Here is a 19,513-nt window from a genome sequence, read left to right as displayed (position 1 = left end):
GAGGACTGAATAAACAAACAGGATGACTTAATTTTATTCCGATCAAACATGTTTAGAGGTCTTTATTAATGCACCTACAGTATGAAGTCATTCAGATTGTTACATCGTCAAGTCACGGCATCTATAATTTTTAATCTCAGATTTGAAATAAAACTGCGGTTTTCTCACTGTCTTACTTTTGTGAACTTTTTTTGTTTAACAAAGGATTGAGGATTTGGAAGCTGTATCCGTGATTCTAACGAGTAAATACTGGCAGTGATTGAGTATGAATAAGAAAAAAAATGCTATATAGAATTTTGATCTGAGCTGAATTTCACCAGTTTGTTAGTCTCTAACCTCTTAAACCAAACACCAGCTGTGGCTGATATTTAAATGCCACCAAATATTAAACACACAGAAATATTCCTATGTATCTAGACTTCTTCGGGAGGATGTATTTCACGAATACAAATCGCTTCATCCGCATGTATTACGAGGGCCTATCTTAAACCACAACAGTCTACTCCTTGTTCATATGTTTTCTTTCCAGCCTCAGATACTCTGCCGTTAGCCTTCATCCGAGAATAACCACAGACAGGTTCAACATTAGTTTGGAGGACGAAAAATGTATTCATTTATGAGTTATTGTCCTCATTCAGAACATGCATTATGTGTTAGCTAATGGAGAGAGAGCTCTTAAACAATACTCTCCCCTGTTGGCGGTTTCTGTTGAACTGAACGACCCCGACATGAGAGAGCACAGTATGAAACCACACACACACACACACACGGCTTCATAAAAAGGAGCGAGACAGCAACTTTCTTTAAAGCTTCTTCTTTAATATTAAATACATTACTCTCTATAAACATTTATCCACATATAAAAGCATGTGTCACTATTTACACTCCACCCTCAAAAAGAGCCCTATCGTACAAACAAGCAACATCCTGGAACTACTCACACACCTCTCTCTCTGTACTCTGTATTTCAGCAGTGATTGTCGCAGCATTTCCTTCACATGTATTCAGCTGTGGAGACGAGATGTCAACACAGGTAAAATTCATTTAACCTTATTGCTAACTCATCCAAATATTAACACTTGCAACTGCACAGATGCTCTTTTTATCATTTCTGTAACATCCACTGGAATTGTCACATCTACACAGATTTACAAGACACACTTGATTCTCTCCAGTTTTGGTTTAAAAAGTGATGCGTTGTGGTGACATTCAATATTTCCTGAAATAAACGGTATGAAAAAAGTGCGCGTTGACTTTGCCCTTTTCAGTGTAAAGTAAATTATTATGTAGGTCTGTGCACCGTGCGCCTAAACCAGAAGCCGACAACTCAAGGCTTCATGTCTAACTACGATGAGATAGAAAACCACAGATAGCTTGGTTGCTGTTTGAGAACATCTTATGACAAAGATAGGTAGCCAACAAGCTAATTCACGCCTCCACCTTGGATTTCCTCTTGGATGTTCTGGATTTGAGGTTTGCTGAGTCTGCAGGTTCTGGGGAGCCCGGAGGATCAGAGGGCGGGCTGGGGGCTTTGTCCACGTCAGGTTCTGGCTCGAGGGGCATGGAGGGGCCTTTAGAAACTCCTGAAAATAACATGAGAGTGGATGCCATTTTTCTTTCACCTAAAGGTCTGTTAGAGCTACACCAGTGGTTCTCAAACTGTAGTACAAGTAAAACTGGTGGTACGTGAGCTCCCATGGCTGGTACACGGAGGGATCTTTAAAACATCTAATTTTAATTAAATAAACTAACTTAGAAACATTTAATACCATCAATACTACATGAATGTGAATGAAAATACTTAAACAATCTGTAATATTTTGTTTCAATATCGTCCTGCTCCATAGTCACGTCACGTTCATCGTCACGCCTACAAAAACACTCAATCGTGCAATCGTGACTCCAAATGGTGTGAACTGTCTGGAGCTGGACAGTGTCGGCTTACTGTATTTTATTTTTTGGTACTTGGAGAGCTGAATATATTCTAAAGGTGTTACATGGTGTAAAAAGTTTGAGACACACAAATGAAACTGTTTGTTTGGGTTCATTAACATTAATATATGTAGCATTATTCATAAACTTTAATTGTGATTGGCTTGTGGTGTTCCCACACCTACATCAACATGCTTACATTATATTCAGCAGAACAGAAGCTGATTCAGACTCTGAATTAGAGATACAGTCACAGTCCTGCTCAATGTTAGTTAGAGTTTTAATTCAATCACTTTAATTAAAACTCAAATAACAAATTCAAGAACGTGTTTCCTGTTTTTATCTTCAAGCTGATGATGGCAAACTCTGGTCAGAGTTCATCTTTGTGCACCAACAGATCACAATTTGAAGCTTTCTAGCAGTTTCAGGTGCAGGACCTCAACCGTACCACTTCAGACACTTATAAATACCCTCTCATCCTATTTCCCACGCTGAATCTTTCTCTGATTTCTCCCTCTTCTTCCTACTCTCCATGGAGTTCTGAGGCAGTCCATCGTGCCTGGCTGCTTCCCCACATTGCAGCACAAAAAGTACAAGAGTTCACGCTTCAATAAGTCATGGTTGTATCTTGTCGATGGTGTGGTCCTTTGCTAGTGAAAGAGGCCAATAGAAAATGATGCACTGAGTTTTGGAAATGGAGACTTTATTTCACTGTATGGGCATTTTTTTTTTTTCAGTTTTATTGAAGATGAAAGGAGGAAATTGAGATTGATCAAACTCGCAGACAGAACCATGTCACCGCATTACTTTGTGCGGCCTGATGCGATCGTATATTTAGAAGAGTTAGACACTGCATATAATTAGATTTTCCAGTTGTGACATCCCACAGACAGGCAATTTAGATTGGCTTCTTTAAATGGTCGGTGAAGCATTAAGGGGGAAACAGTTTGATGCTTTAACAGCACATTTATAACTTTAACAACAAAAGATCCCTCCCATGGCTAAACAGTTCTCGTGTACACACACTGCTAAAACATGCAATTACACACAAAACTTACCTTTTGAAAGATTTACATTGCTTTCATTCATCTGTGAATATAACTTTCCTACTCGACTAACGTTGGCCAGCGTCTGTGAGAGCTTGTGAGATTTTCCAACCCAGAGTGTCAGGGTAAGTTGTTTTCCATATACAGTGTCAATTTTAACAAGCAGCAAGATACAGCAGGTCCCTGTCCTGTCATATATAAACCCTGACATCCAGCAAAATGTACTGACAGACTAGCTGTTAGCATAGCAATAAAGACACACACACCACCGAATACCTACCTCCACTTTAAATAGACAGTATCTTTAGCAGTGACTACACTGCTAAACATCGTCTAGCTGTATATTTACAGGATATATTTGTATTTTCACAACAAGCTGGGGGTTAAACACTTGTTGTCGATTGTTAGAAAGATAGACTGAGCTGTGTAATTATGTTAAATGTCTGTCAGTGAACATAGATGCATTGTGCATGAAAGCACTCCTGTCCACGTACTTTTCAGTGCTACGAGCTGCGACAATCATTTCAGAGTAGCCTTGAATTTATTGTCTTACCTTTGTGTCATTTTTCCCCCCACACTGCTGACTTTCTTTTGTTGTCAAGAATATATACTGGCTTGAGGTGAGCTTCTTTTCTAACATATTCTATTTGGCCTTAGCACATATATTCAATCTGCAAGGAAGAGGTATTTTTAAAGTTTCATTTAAAATGAAAAATCGGGCTTTGATATAATGGCAAAAGGTGGAGACTGTGAAATTTGTCATCGCCTGCCCTGACAGTGTACTGCTGGACTTTTCTGATGAAAAATACTTTACGTATGTGCTTGCCTCAGCTCAGAACAAAAGAGAAATATTCAGCCAGGAATCTGACTCCGAGACGACACCGAGCTGACAGATTATTACACACTTTTAGACACTTTTTTTTTTGTACCTGTTGGTAGCTGGATGTTCTTGTTGTAGCTCGCAGCAGAAGACATGGCTTGGCCCAGAGCTTGGTTGGTACCAAGAGGAGCACCGGGAGTTTTGGTGGCTGCTGCAGAGTTTGGTTTAGATTTGGAGTCCTTGCCTGGTTTAGTCCACACCAGACTCTCTGTCACCTGCAGGGCAGCTCCCATCTTCTGAGCCATGTCCATTAGCTGTTAGAAACAAGTCAGCAAAGACTTAAAACACTGTAAGTAACGGCTTCAACGACCGACTTTGAGACATTAACGTCATCTTAAGTACCTCAGAATCAAATTCAAAGTTGCTGCTGCTGTCTCGAAGCAGGTTGACCTTCCTCTCCATCTCCTGATACTGATCCAGAGCTCCCTTCTTTTCACCGTGATTGTAGAGGAAGATGGCAAAGTTCAGGTTGACCAGAGGGTTTGACCTGGAGGAAGAGCACATTTTAAATGAAGAAACTCCACACTCAGATTCAGAAGTTCTAAGTTTAAGGTAGAAGATCTAAGACAGACTCACTCGTCCATCATCACAGCTTGTTCGTACGCTCTGGTGGCATTCTCTACATCCTCCAGGTTGGTCAGAGCCACTGTCAACGAGAGGTTTGAAAAGGCACAGATCATCCATATACCATCCATTCACAAATTATTTCTCTGTCTCTGTGACTCAGTACCTGCCAGCAACATGTAGAGATCTCCCATTCGTGGGTTCAGGTTGATGGCTGCACTGAGGAAGTGAAAGGCGGAGGCGTACTGCTGCATGGTCAGATGTACCAGCCCGAGGTTGTACAACACTTTCCAGTCAAAAGGAGACAAGTAGTGTGCCCGCTTCAAACAGCTGATGGCCTGTGAGAGGAAAGTTGGCAGAGAGAAGACAACAGCTGACAGGACTGTTTGTATTTTAATAACACACGACCCCATGCAGAACTCGAGAAACAACAGATACTGTACAAATCTGGGTTTATGAAACTTCAGGCCCATAATGACCAAATTTAGCAGCAATGTGCATATTTATTAATATGAAATCATCTTGCTGGCTGTCAAACTGATAAAAAATGGTTTCCAGCCAATGGTTTCACACTATTCCAACAATCAACAGGTGGCAATAAATCACTAAGGTACACAGTGATACGCCAACGAAGACAGCTAAAGAAAATACTGCAAGTCAGTAAACATGTTCAGTTAGGCCTCAAAGATTTACACAGTGTGTTTCAATGAGCAACCATGAATGTAAACAGACACTTTATTTACAAGAAAACTCCACAGAGCAGCTTTAAAAGTACAAGTACAACAAAATGTACTTAAAGTACCCAAACTAAAAGTACTTGTTCTACAGTAGGACATCTCCTGTGGCTAATACGTTGTGATACATGACTTGTTTCATCAATGTGTAAGCAGTACTTGTAGCTTTTACTACATTATACTCCGTTTGGTGGTTTAGTCTTCAGTGGTTTCCTGTGTCACAAAAATAATCTGAGCGGTCGTTAACAGAGAAAGAGGAGAAAAGACCAAGGTCTGCGAGACAAATCTGTTTTCATTGTTTGGGCTTTTCTCTCATCTTTGCTTCTTTTGGGGTGAAACATTTTATGATTTGACCTATTTGGGCCTCAAATGGTGACTTAAATAAAAACCATCTGAGGTTCAGAGGGGAAATGTCGCCTCGGTGGAACAGCTAATTCAGGAAAGGAGCTCCAACTAGACTAGACAAGCCATTGTAATTCAGAAGCTTATCACATGTTTTTAATAGAAAACTTAATCTGATAAATAGTATTTAAAAACTGTACTGAAAGCTACTTTCCACCACTGTTGGTATTTACCATCAAAATGTGAACCTAAGCAAAAAAAAAGTGAACCACATCACTCACAGCTACGTATTTCTTTTTTCCAAAGAAGCACATGCCGATGTTGTTCCAGAGAGGAGGGCTCTCAGGCACGGCGCATGCTGCCACTCGATACTTATTCATGGCCACATCAAAGTCACCGTGGGTCTGCATCATGCTGCCTGCAGCCAGGATGGCCTGCGAATAAAAACAATGATTACAGAGATATTAGAGGAAGATGTACCCTTTGAAACTGTACATGATGAAAGACAGACTGTGCCACCTGACAGAGGATGACCTTTGATTTTGACTGTACTGCCTTTAAAACAAGTTCAATTCACTGTCCTCGGGGTAGCTCAGTAGCAAACTAAAAGTAATGTACCCACGTACCTTATAATTGTTGGGGTCAAAAGTGAGGGCATTTCCAAGGTGCTCAAAAGCTTTTTGGTATTTCCCAAGCTGGCAAAAACATCAAGACAGAAAATTACACATCCACACCTTTTTTTCTGACACGTATAGTAAATGTCCCTCTTATCCCGCGGTGCTTATCTCTTGTGTACACATAATTTCTACCTGTCGACCTACCTGTAGAAACAGCAGCCCAAGAGTCGTGAGGAGTTCAGTATTCTCCGGAGAGTACCTGAAAAGAGAACGAGACGAGAAAAATGTCACTTCATCTATGGCTGTAATTACATTTAATGTCTGCACTTATTCTCAAGCAAACATAGTTGATATTCAGGAAATCTGCAGATTTTTAAAATCAGGGTTTGATTCAGCATAATTGTGGAGTGTTAATTATAACCTGTGGGGGGATGTGACTCAAAGAAATAAAAGAAAAAAATGTGCTGCCTTAAAATAAGATTCACAGTAGTACGTCTCATTAAAAGCAACACCAGTATTGGGGCACTTGATTAATTCATTTAACCCCAACAGGAGGTAGCCATAATGAGCTCCATTACAGCCACTGATGTCATTTCCTTATTTACACCAGTGTTTAAATATTCAACATATGAAAAGAAGTGGAAATGAAAAGAATTCATACTGAACTGTGAAAAGGGCCCTCGGGTTAAAACAGGGCAAAGCTGGAGCTTTGTGTGAGACTGAAGGAGGAGCACTTATTTAAAATAAGCTGAAAAGCCTGAAAATCATCAGCTCAATCACGAGGGAACCCCTTGAAAGTAACCAGACTCCTCTGAAACAGCATGTTTTATGCCAATCTCTTTTAGTGCCTTGAAAGAGTGTCATCATGAAGAAAGCTGTCATGCTGAGCCTGTGTAATTATTAACCGAGTTGGGTTTATTTTATTCATAATATTTGGGTTTGATGAAAAACTTCCAATTCCAACAGATTCCTCTTTTAGTGCTTTTTGTTGTCCACGTCTGAACTTTACTCACTCCACAGCTCTCTTATACACCTCGATGGCCTTGTCTGTCTCCCCAGCCAGCAAATGGACATTGCCGAGCATCATGAAGGTCTTGTCGTGTTTGTTTATCTGGAGAGCTACGTTCAGATGCTCTTCAGCCTGACGGAGAAAGAAGATCGGAGTGATCGAATCATCGGAGCAGTGGGAACAATTTGTACTGTGTGGTGTTGTTAAAATCAGCATACTCACATTTTTGAAGTCTTTGATGAAGAAATAGCACAAGCCCAGATTATGACTGATCTCCTGAGGTGAAAAAATTATACATGGTGCGTTGGTGCATGCTTAATTCAACAGGGCTAGATAAAAGCTGAGCTAAATTTTATATCCAAACATAAAAGTTATTTAGGACGAACGCTCTGTGGAATACAGATTCTGCGGCGGCACTGACAGAGGGGACAGTTTAAATCTCCAAAACATACTTGAGTTTAATGGCCCTGCCTGGACAGTTTAATATATTTTTTATAGGCTTCAGAGTAAAAACTGGATCAGTTCCGAAGTTCAACCATGAAGTTGAAAAAAAAAATATGCATTAGTGAGAAAAAGAGGTGCAGTCTGGGTATTTCCTAACCTAAACTTTGTGCTGTGTATTCAGAGCAAGCAGCAACCTCCGTGGCGGTGAAGTACAGCCAATGCCAAAAACTGCAGTTCCTCAAACATCCACTTGATGTTTCCACTCTCCATAAGTGCCCATGTTAAAATGTCCAACTTCACAGCAGAAATAAACATGTTTACAGCCTGGTACAAAAAACAGTTTTGGTCTCTAGAGCTAATTTCCCCGTTCATGACAATTGTACTGAGTCTGAATTTTTTTAGAATTCACCTGTTCATATTATATTAAGGCTTAAAGTTATGCATAATTAACAGAGTGGCCACTTTGATTGACAGGTAAGTGCTGTTATAGAGGACTTGTTTGAGAAACCAGGCATCATCCACGTCTTTGCCAATTGTTAGATTAGCCAAGAGGCGGGACAGGCAGGACTGCCGGCCAGCGCAACATATTCTGAGCTTCAAAATGGCTCTTATATAGTGTCAGTGATTCAGAGTGGAGTGGAAGATGCCTGGCCCGCTGAACACGTTCCCTGACTAACTTTAAGACAAAGCAGAAACCTTTCTCTCACCCAGTCTTTCTCGTTGAGCCTCGCAGCTTCATGATAGAATTCAATCGCTGCTTTGTGCTTTCCCAGGAGAAATCTACACAGAGAATAAACAACAATAATCACTGCGTGCTGAAGAAACATTCCTGTAACAGTGAAAGTAGTCACCGGGAGTGGATTCATTTTCCCTACAGTATTAAAAATAATCTGGCTTGTATATTTCTCTCCTGGGTCTGTCTTGTTAGTTATGAAGAGGGGCTGATGCACCCTAAGCTTGAGGGCAGTAGACTCACAGTGATCTGGCCACTTGCTTCAGATTGTCAGCACTGCTGGGATTAAGGACGGCGCAGCTTTGAAACAGCTCCAGGGACTGTTGAATCTTGCCCTCAAGACGCAAGATTAGTGCTGTGGCAAGACATTAAAACACAAAAAGAGAGGATCTTCATCTTACATGAAGTAGTTTAAAGAACCCATTAAAAATCAAAGGCACAGCGCGGGGTCTAAAGAGCAGAGATTTGGAGGAACTAAATGATGCATTGAGGAGCTTTGGCGTCGACTATCACAGAGGCTCCATTTGATGTAGCTATTAATTAACATCATGCATGTTACGTGTGTGAGAGGGACGTGTTACTTTAAATCTACGGCTCACCTTGAACATATATGGCGTATTCACACGTCCCGTTAGTCTCCTGCAGTTGTTCTTTGATGATCGTCTACATGGACACAGAAAGGTAAACAATTTCTACAACTCAGTTATCTTCTATCTATCTTCTAATATTCTAATAGTATGCTCACAAGAACAAACATTTCAGGCCCCGCTGAATACAAACCTCGATGTGATTTAGTCTCTAAACATCTTGCAGCCTTAGATAAACAACAGTATAGAATATCCTGCCTGTACATCTGCACTGTAACAGACTAATGAGGGCCGTATTCTTGTGACAGTTTGGTATTTTTCCTGACCTTGAAATTTGTTCAGCCCAGCTGTGTGGTATTTTGGTGCACGGCGCAGAGCACGGGGTGCACACTTGTGAGGAGAGGCGCAAACAGATGGGAGGTTCATCTAAATGGGGCATGCAGTATTGGTATTTTGGTGGAAAGAGACTTTGCTCCAGACGACGAGAATAGACACAGATCCACATCTGCTTTCAAGTTGATGGCAAACTGAATAACGAACAATCTATTTTAATTAAACATTCTCCGGTCTGTAAATGCTTTTTAAATCTATATGTGATTGAAGAAGGAACTTCGGTTAATGTATCTATAAATGATTAAGATTGATACTCACTCTATCTGTTTTACATGTGCAGCTGTTTTACATTGTATAAAAAGCTAATCCTTCAGTTCAGTTCATTAAATCTTTGCAGCCATCTGAAGGCAGCAGGACAGATGTGCTGATAAATCTGCAGCCTCCAATTAGAGAAGTGCCGCGCCAGAGCACAGTGCCATTACGCACTGCACACACCTCGAATGCACACATCAGACGGGTCCATTATAACTCGGTACTCTGCCCGAGAGACGTTGGATTACCAAGGCTCATTAACCCTGCGAGCATGTCTTGATCAGAGTAACTTTTGGAAAAAATCAGCAGTTCATGTTTTATTCTTAAAATGTATCATGAGGCCAATACTACTGTATCACGATTTAAGATATGATGTAATCAACTGCAACCTGAAATAAACAATAAAAACAGTAGAACTGGTCAGATTGATGCAATCCTATAAACAGCTTATCAAACTTATTATTCATTTCTATCGTTGTTGTGTTAAAAAAACTCCCTCTGGATGCAGACTTGTGGTGCTGTGTGTTCATGCTGCACCATCCAAACAACAATGTGATTTTCTGAAGAAGCTGATTCTTTATTTATTGAGCTATTGTCATCGTGCGTCACTCCGGTTGGCTCAGCTGGTTTCAGAGCGATGAGACAGCCTGAGAGTGTAATTATTAATCTCCACCACTGCCTGATCTATATTCCACCTCGCTCAGCTCGTAATGAGATCTTCTAAGAGAAAGTGACAAGGAATGTCGATTTTATTAAGGTTTCATGTGGGAATGGGACAGGTCAGTGCAGTTTATTAGAGCATAATAAAGAGCGGTGTTAGACAGAACCCTGTACATGCCAGGCATTCATTATCTTCATTATGTTTAAAAGGTCAATCAGACCAACACTGATCAGCTCGATGATAGACTAAACCACAGGGAGACTGGTGGAATGAAGGTACTTTACCTTACAGGTATCATAGTCTTTGCAGATGTAATGCTGGTGGATCAGCCAGTTTCTCCTCTCCACAATGGGAAGCTCTGGAGCTGAGAGGAAAGAATATAAGAGAAGGGAAGAAAAGAAATATGGGATACTTTTAAGCTCATTACCCGATCCTGTTCAGATCATGCCTTACTTAGTTGATAGCTGGATGATTAATCCTGAAAGTGTCCTCCTTTTTGCAGTCATTAGTAAGTCTCCGGCTGACAGCTTACAAAGATGTAACATGTATACCTAAATTCACAGGCTACATTTAAGTCAGTCAAGCACAAAGTAAATCTTAGCTTGTTAGCAAGTTTTTACTCACAAACTGACAGCTCAGATTATTAAGAGTTACATCTATTTGGACTATTCGTTCGCCGGCTGAATAAATAATCCTCAAAGTGCCCTCCTTCTGCAGTCGCTAGTGAGTCTTTGATGTGACAGTTAACATAGATGTTAACACTTCGACCGAAAACCCTGGGCTAAACTATAAATCAATTCATCCGCCACACTGTAAATGTCACCTTGTAAGCAAGTTTTTTTTTTTTTTCTCGTTACAAACACTGTATTTTTTTTTCACGTCTCGGCTGGTTGAGATATTCTTCCCGTTGCCAGGGCAACAATGCCTCTCGTAAGCCAGGTGCTTGTGACAGAACAGAGAGCGTATAGAGAGAGAGAGAGGCTGAAAGAAGGAGGCTTGGAGGTTTGAGCAGCACAATACAAAGCCAGCTTTAGAAAAGGGGTTAGGTAACCTCAAGAACTCAACTACAATGCACCAAGTCTTCTTCCCGGTGGAGTACAACATTTCATTTCACAAGGAAGCAAACCTAATTCCAATTCGAGTGAGTTTGATCCTGTTATCTTGCACCTACTACCTTCCTCTGAGGCTAAAAATAGGATTTGCGGCAACGTGAAACAAAGTGTCGGGCTTTGAGTCTGTCACTGACATTGGTGGGATGTCATTAATGAACCGCTCCCTGTAAAAACATACAGTGTGAATTACACTAAAGCTCCCTTCTGTTTTTATCTGTCAGCACTTCAAGCAGCGCTCTGTTGATTTGCCACTAGAAATGAAGCCTCTTCCAACTACTTCAGAAAAATCCTCTTTCCATCGCTGAGTGTAAAACTGTATGGGGCTTCACACGTTTGTCCCGTCAAGAATCGGGATGGCCCTATTTGTAGCGCCATAATCCGCTTTCTCCCTGCTGAGACAGCAATAATATTCTTGTCTCTGGGTTTCAGCTGTGGCCCTGTGGTGCTCCAGTCTCCACATACACAAAGCGGGGCATATTTGGTGAGGATAGATGGGATACATGTCTGACATGTTTTCCTGCAACTTCTGTATGAAAGACGGGTAGAAAGGAGCGAGGAACAAGAGCACAGCATGAGGTCTCCTAAATATAGTCCTGTGAAAAAACTTTATCCCAAACATGGAGGAATTTTCTCATTGTTATATTTGATCTGGGCTAATGCTAAGACAGATTTGCCTTTCGTGTGCTTCAACCATCTGTTAAAAGGGGATAAGAGCAGAGGAGAGGCATGCTGAGATCAAAAGACACACAGGGAGAATGTAATGGAAAATACGATGAAAATTATTTTGGAAGTTTTACCACGAGGAACTTCAATAAGCCCCAGTCTCCTCAACTCATTTATTATGACATTCAGCTGCTGACACTTATTCTTGCAAAGAATTTGACAGAAATAAGTGTCAGTGTCTTAAAAAAACAAGACTTCATAAGGCAGATTGCTAAAGATGAAGCTGCATTGGACACAGGTTAATTCAAAAGAAGCTGATTTCAGGTCTTTCTAGTGGCCATGCTTATATTTATGCAACACCTCTAACAACTGCATTGAAAATGTAATAAAAGAAGAAAATGTACTTGTTGTGCATAACGTAACAAACGTAGTGTATGCATTATTTAACCATAATTACGTTTCATGGTGGTAATTACAGAATTAGTATGAATTCAGGAGCTTATGGAAGCAATGTAACTGACATTTATGGCTTTTTATTTGATTATTTGACATGTTTAGACTTGAAAGGCAAGATAACGTAATGTCACAATTCCCTGAGGTTCATGCTTCTGGTCTATTTTTAACTCAGGTGCTTTAAAACATTGTGTTCATACATTTCATATCTCTAAAATTACTGTATGTTCTGTCTTTAGAGTCTCTGCCCACACATACTGTATGTGACATATGTTCTGACAGCTTTATACGTTTCATTTTTAAAAATATTTTCTTACTTTTACTGGCTTGTAAACTAATATCGACATATCAGAAGAGTTACTGTTTTTGACTTTGTGGTGGCAATCCAACAACAAAAAAAGCCACTTGAGGAAACTTCATGATATTTCCAACACGTAGTGGCGCATATGTGTTTAAATTAAGCTGTGCTAAATGAATGAATGGCGTAAAACGAAAGTCCAACGATTGGACAAAACAAACCTGCACAGACACACTCGTGTGGTTGAAAAACAGCGTGGCTTCCCCCGTTTCCAACTCCCTGCAGGTGTTCACCTATGACTCCCCTGTGTAGGCTATATATGACCACTGTGATTACCTTCCTATGTGATCAGGTGCGCAGGTGACATAGCAACGAGAAGAGTCACTCAGCTTACCACACACACTACCTATAGCACACATCAAAATAGGTACAACAGACTTAATTATGGAGCTTTTATTATTTTACTTATACAGTACGAAACACTATCATTACATTAACTCATTAAAATCTTCACTATCCACTTTTATCACTTTAGTACTCAGTCTTACCTTAATGTGCTCAGGGTGTTGTTTTGATATGTCTCCTTATACTAAATGCAATTAGTTAGGGCTTGAATGCATGTGAAATGCATGGAAATACAATAATAATACACTAATACCATGTAGCAACAACATTAACTTGTTAATGAGACCTTAATTATGCTGATAAAATATCCTCAATGTTCAACAAACTGAGAACCATCTGGAACATGGAGCTCAGCAGCATACTGTGTGCTCAGCTTCTTCATTGTAGGGACGGCACAGAGAGAGAGAAGGGTAAGAGTGACCTCTGCAGGACGATTACGTTCAAACTCGCTCTATTAGTATCCAGACAAACTGTCAAAAATACATGACAGAACAATATATGCCGTGAAAGGGAGTTGTGTCATTTGAAAGACTGTCACACGGTACCTTTGGGTGCCCGACGTTTCTTGGCTTCAGTAGCAACTGGGAGCTGAAACATATAAAATACAAACAAATAAATAACAGCGTACAATCCATGCATTGTTTTGGCCTCCTCTACTTTTGTTTCTATATCTTGCTGCTGTCACAAGTGAATTTCCCCGTGGTGGGATGAATAAAGTATATCTAATCTAATCTAATCTAATCATTACATGTAAGCATGCTGGATACCACTTATCAGTGTTTCCCATGGGCAGTATGGGCAAAAATATACTTTCTAAAGTTACTGTATGATTTTTGTCTTTAGAGTCTCTGCCCACACATGTATGTATCATATGTTCATATAGCTTTTTTTATTTACTTTTTATTCTGCATTTTATTGTCTGGTTATTCCAAATTTTGCACTCTTAATGGTTTTTTTCTAATATCGATAGAATATACAACAATCCATACATCACAGTAAGCATGCTGGACACCGCTTATCAGTGTTTCCCATGGGCAGTATGTACAGTGGCCCCGCCAAAATAGATGTGCCCCACCCAGAAACAGTTTTGTTCTTTGTGTTTAAAAGGCTGTGTGGAAATATGTCAAAGTTCAGACTGAAATCTCTGCTGGAACGATGTGTTCATGTACAAATGTACAGAACAGAAACAAATCCTCAATTAGACATTATGAGCTATTGTATGTTGTTGTATGTCCTACTCAGGGCTGCTGATTTGATACACTAAGTATGTCAGCTCTGCAAAAACATTTGAGCCTTAGGTTTTTATTTTTGCTATTTTGGCCCCAGGTTACATAACATACATGTTGACCCTTTATGACCCAGTCAGCAGCTTTACCTCCTCAGGTGGGGCCCTTTAGGCTATCCCAAAGTCGAGGCTTAAATCTAAAGGTGCTTGCTCTCTGTACCTGAGAACCTTTTCCTGTTTTTACAAACCTCAATCTGTTTCTCCGTGCCTGACCTGCCTGTCTGACTTTCTGCCTGATTACTGGATTTTGGATTTGTGCCTGCTACATTGGGATTTGTTTGCCTGCCTGTACCTGTGGTGAGAATTAAGGTATATCAACAACTGTACCCTACCCTCTGTGTGTCGCATCTGGGAGGTAAGGCTTGCAGAATCAGTGACTTATTTTAAATAACTTGTTAAAACACATTTTTATAGACTTGCTTTTATGTGACAAAAGCAGTGTGTGAATGTGTATGGTTTGTGTGTGCATTTTTGTTATTTTATATGCTATTTTTATTGTCTTATTTATCCAGGTATATATCTGGTATAACTGCTTTATATACATTTTGTCTCAGCCTTCTCGTGGATCGTGGCTACACCTCGAGCCTGCTGCTGTGGTCCTGCATGACGTCCACGTACACTATTATTATGATTATCATTATTACGACCTTTATTCATATCTCCATTAAAGTTTATAGTTATCATTGTTTTATTGCTGCTGTGCATCTGTTTTGTCATATCTCCCTCTTTGCTTTGAACACAACTGGTCATGGCATTCCTCGCCACCGTCTGCGAGTGCTTGCTCCTGGTGGGCATTGCTGTGCCTCTGTACATAATATTATAAAGGATACAGTCTAGACCCGGAATGTCCAAAGTACGGCACGGGGGCCAATCACGGCCCGCGGTCAGATTTCATGCGGCCTGAAGCTTCTTTTTTATAATATTATTTATGGCCTGCTAGGATTGTTAGATACTGTGTTGCTGTCTTTGTTGGATGACATAATGAAGCATTTGAACCTTTAAGGACATAACTGCTGCTGTTATATATCTGTAGATGTGACATAAATATTACTTCCTGAATGATTTTGACAAGACAAGACAAGAGCGATACGTCTTAAACTTAAATGTTAACAGACTTTGCATTACTGATAATAAGTCATGTTCAAAAAGAACATGAGGTTAATATTTGTATCAGCTTCATGCAAGTTTAAAGTATTCCATATTATTCTGTGTTCTCTGACTCTAAATGTGAAAGAAAGGAAGAATTTGTTCACGCCTGATTTGGTTATATTGTCATTTTTTTGTGACAATGAAAACAAAATTGTTACAGGACAGTGCATTTGTATGTAACTTTTATTGTTAATTTTTTAATTTTTAAACTGTTAGTATTGGCCCCCGAGCTTCTTCACACTGTCAAGTCTGGCCCTCTTTAAAAAAAAAAAGTTTGGGCACCCCCATATAGACCTACTCTATATGAAGAGGGTCATGAGCTAATTTATTATTAATGAATTGAACTGTGTGCTTGTCTGTCAAAGTACTTTGTAAACTGTTTTTTTTTAATGACAGGCAAGTCATTCATTTTAACACAACACTGTCCTTTCTTTCTGTAATTACTCATTCAGACCACAGTGTCAAGATTTAACAAGAGGCAGGATTTTAATCAGTTGCTGTAGTAACAGACCCACATCACATTAACAGGCTCTGATGAAGCTACCTTGTGTTTTGCTTCACATTCATTTTCTATATTTCACTCACTTGTAGATTGCTCCGAGTGCAGCTGATATTCGGTATATTTCATGTTAAAACTCGGCATGTTTACAACCATAACACTGGTGCGATGTGTGGCAAAGCCAGACTGAGTTGATGTTAATAACCTGTGTTATGTTACAGTATGAAGCGTGGGAAACCGCGTATATCTGCACTGTAACGCTACCTACGCATTTCTTTTTATCGTCACTTTGCTACAGCTGTCATCTGTGTAGCTGCTGGCTTTGAGCTTCATATCTGGGATGAATGAGATTAACGGCAGAGGAGCCCAAGTTACCGTTAGCTTCAGGTTAATCAACTTAGCTCCGACTTAGAGAGACTCGGTTAGCCAGGCTGCTAACATCCACACGACGAGTGTTTAAACGAGGAGCTACACTAAAACCTAACGCCATGTTTACTCATGAAGCGAGTTCACCTGGCGTAATGTTTGTGTTTACTCAATAAACGATAACTAGCTTTAGTTTTTTTTTTGCACTCACCGCCGCGGATTTCTCTTCGTCCGCCATCTTGGGATGATCAACACTAGAAGCTGTTGCCATGGATACACCAGCGAGAGTGCGGAGGTGTACCGGGCCGGATTTATGAATGTGTGTGTGTCTGTGTGTGCAACAAGTTACACCGATAAAATGCTAAAATGTAGGCTTAATTGTACAAAAATAATCAAATCAAATTTTACACACAGAGAGAGAGAGAGAGAGAGAGAGTTTTCAGTAAAGGAGATGTGACTGAATCTTCAACCAATACCGTGCCTGACTTGGCATAACCCTGAAAGAGACAGACAGACAGACAGAGAAATAATATAACTATAATAATATAACTGTACGCTAAGAGAGCTTCTTGTACAGTAAAATATCAGCAGTGGGATAGCTAGTCTTCCATAGAGACAGGAATTGTATATAACCATCACTATAAAACATTTGAAATCATGTAAACAAGGGCCAATTATTCACATGTATGCTTCTGTTTTTATATTTTATAGTTTTTCCTCCATTGTTCAGATTAGCAACAAAGTCTAGTTATGAGAATATGTGACAAACACCAAATGTGTCCTAGAAAAACAGCAGTGGTCTGTAAAGAACATCAACAGCTGAGGCATTCAGATCATTTGGACTGATAAAAGCTTCATTACAAGTGAAAATCAGAGTTTAAATAAAAGAAGTATAGAAGTAAAATGTACTTAAAGTAGATAAGTAAAAGTCCTTGTTCTGCAGTAAAAGTTCCCCCGTGGCTGACACACACACACACACACACACATATACATACATATATATACATATACATACATACACAACAACATACACACATACACATAGACATACACATATACATACATACATACATACATACATACATACATACATACATACATACATACATACAACAATAGATATACACACACATATAGTATACATGGCTTGACACACCACACACACACAATTACATATATATAGTATACATACATATATAAACTATATATACATATACACATACGACAACATAGTTTACATACACACCATACACACATTGTAGTAATTCTCTGACTTTTTTTCTAGCCTTTGCTTTTTGTAAAATATTGTTATTTCATTTAAAGTAAACCATCTAAAAAAAAGGGAAAATGTCTCTTGCAAGCTCGAATATCATCCGAAATATGTCATATTATAAAAAATTTTGGACGTGGAACCTGAACTGGCCAAGTGAAATATCTAAATAGCAAGAGTGATAAAATGTGTCATAACCAACATACAATTATAAACAAAGAACTACTACAAATTATATTCTCCAGATTAAGAGAACATGCTTGCAAAAGTCATTATTAACCTTTTTTTTATATACAACCTAATCATCAAGCTACACTACACAGATATGATGGACTTACGTCTATGTCTATATATAAAATACACACTGACGTAGGTCCACAGATAAATTATGTGTATTTTACATTAAATAGCTAAGCCATTTGGTGTGTAAGTCTACTTAGAGCGGCTATCTTAATCATGATCCAACTTTTCAAAGGAGAAACAAAAGACAGTTTATTCAATGTTAAGACTGAGAACAATTTCCAACGAATATCCCGTCAGAAAATAGGTTTTTAAATAGGTCACCAATATGTACAACAGATTCAATAATCAAAGGGAAACTTCACCATAAAGACAAACAAACAGACAAAACATTAATAACCAGCAGCCTTGTGCTTAAATCCCCACACAAAAAGGGTAGGTTACAACAGCTTATAGGCACTGGGTTACTCCTGAACAAAGTGATCAGTGTTTCAGTAACAAAAGATTAGACTTGGACAGCAGCATATATATATATATATATATATATATATATAGATATATATATATAATATATATATATAATATATATATAATATAATATATATAAAAAAAAATACATACATATATAAAACACAAAAACACTTCATCTGATGCTACCCAGTAGGTGCAGTTGGTACTATCTGCAACTATTCAGTAACATGACTTTTGTCTGCTATGATATCAAGTCAAAATAATGGATAATCACAGATCAGTTTTGTGTTCTTTCTGCTCATGAATGCTCCGTTTTATTTAGTCATACATCTAAACTCTACTGCAGTAACTTTACATTAATAAACCTACACCATACTATGACAGAAAACTTGAATTAAAATGTGCCATCCCAGTTAAACATTCCCATTTGCCCTCAGAAGAGCTTTTTTTTTTGTGTATCACTTCATCTAAAATCAGTAAGCTGATTAAAATAACTGGAAAAATCCTTCATCCATCACCTTCATTAATCATCTAATCATCAGCTTGACCAACAGTATTATCATAACATGAAAAACATATGTTTAGTGAGCAAAGTTAAAACAGAAACTGTGTTCATCAGTAGCGTAACAGTAACAGGAGTATCTATCTTAAGCATCCAATCTGATTGCCTGAGAGGAAAGTGACTAGCACTTCATATTGAAGTGTACCGATAGACGGTTTACCCCTCTACATGCTGATCTAATGACACAAATATGTATACAAACATTATACAAATCCATCATTTGCTGATGTTGAAACATTCTCATGTCAAGTATGCTTTTTATATAATCCCAACTCTGTGCTCAATGTTTATTTTTGAGGCCCTGTGTGTTTTTCACATGAACAGAGATATGAAAGATCCTAAGTACTTCCCCACCCAAGATTTTTTAAAACTGACATTTAAATAAATGCACTTTGCACTTAAACAAGTCTCTCTCAGTAAGTGGGCACCGCAGATTACTCACGCTCGCATCTATGCCAATGTTAAATGCATTTCGGGATTGCCAATTTTTATTTTTTGTCGTCTCTCACTCTGCATTTCAGTTTGTATTTGCGGCCGGGGGGGGGG

General features: G+C 39.1%; 1 protein-coding gene and 1 long non-coding RNA gene across 2 annotated transcripts in view; one reads left to right on the top strand and one right to left on the bottom strand.

Annotated features, from left to right (window-relative positions):
- Positions 1 to 814: 814 nt before the first annotated feature.
- bbs4 (Bardet-Biedl syndrome 4) lies at positions 815 to 16,718 on the bottom strand. Its single transcript, XM_019275788.2, has 16 exons — positions 16,636 to 16,718; positions 13,671 to 13,713; positions 10,479 to 10,558; positions 8,901 to 8,964; positions 8,545 to 8,656; positions 8,276 to 8,348; positions 7,347 to 7,400; positions 7,129 to 7,256; positions 6,320 to 6,374; positions 6,125 to 6,193; positions 5,780 to 5,932; positions 4,589 to 4,760; positions 4,435 to 4,504; positions 4,201 to 4,345; positions 3,908 to 4,112; positions 815 to 1,583 (listed from the first exon to the last, which is right to left on the bottom strand). Exons 1-16 carry the CDS (start codon positions 16,693 to 16,695, stop codon positions 1,429 to 1,431), a joined length of 1,638 nt encoding a protein of 545 aa, XP_019131333.2. The 5' UTR covers positions 16,696 to 16,718; the 3' UTR covers positions 815 to 1,428.
- Positions 16,719 to 17,897: 1,179 nt separating this feature from the next.
- Positions 17,898 to 19,513, top strand: part of LOC113746361 (uncharacterized) — a 2,741-nt gene continuing 1,125 nt past the window's right edge. Inside the window, exon 1 of the long non-coding RNA XR_003462798.1 lies at positions 17,898 to 18,067. This is a non-coding gene — a long non-coding RNA (uncharacterized LOC113746361). The remainder of the gene's footprint in view (positions 18,068 to 19,513) is intronic.

This window comes from Larimichthys crocea, chromosome VIII (genome assembly GCF_000972845.2).
Source record: "Larimichthys crocea isolate SSNF chromosome VIII, L_crocea_2.0, whole genome shotgun sequence".
Taxonomy (NCBI): Eukaryota; Metazoa; Chordata; class Actinopteri; family Sciaenidae; genus Larimichthys; species Larimichthys crocea.
This window is presented reverse-complemented; position numbering and strand designations above follow the sequence as displayed.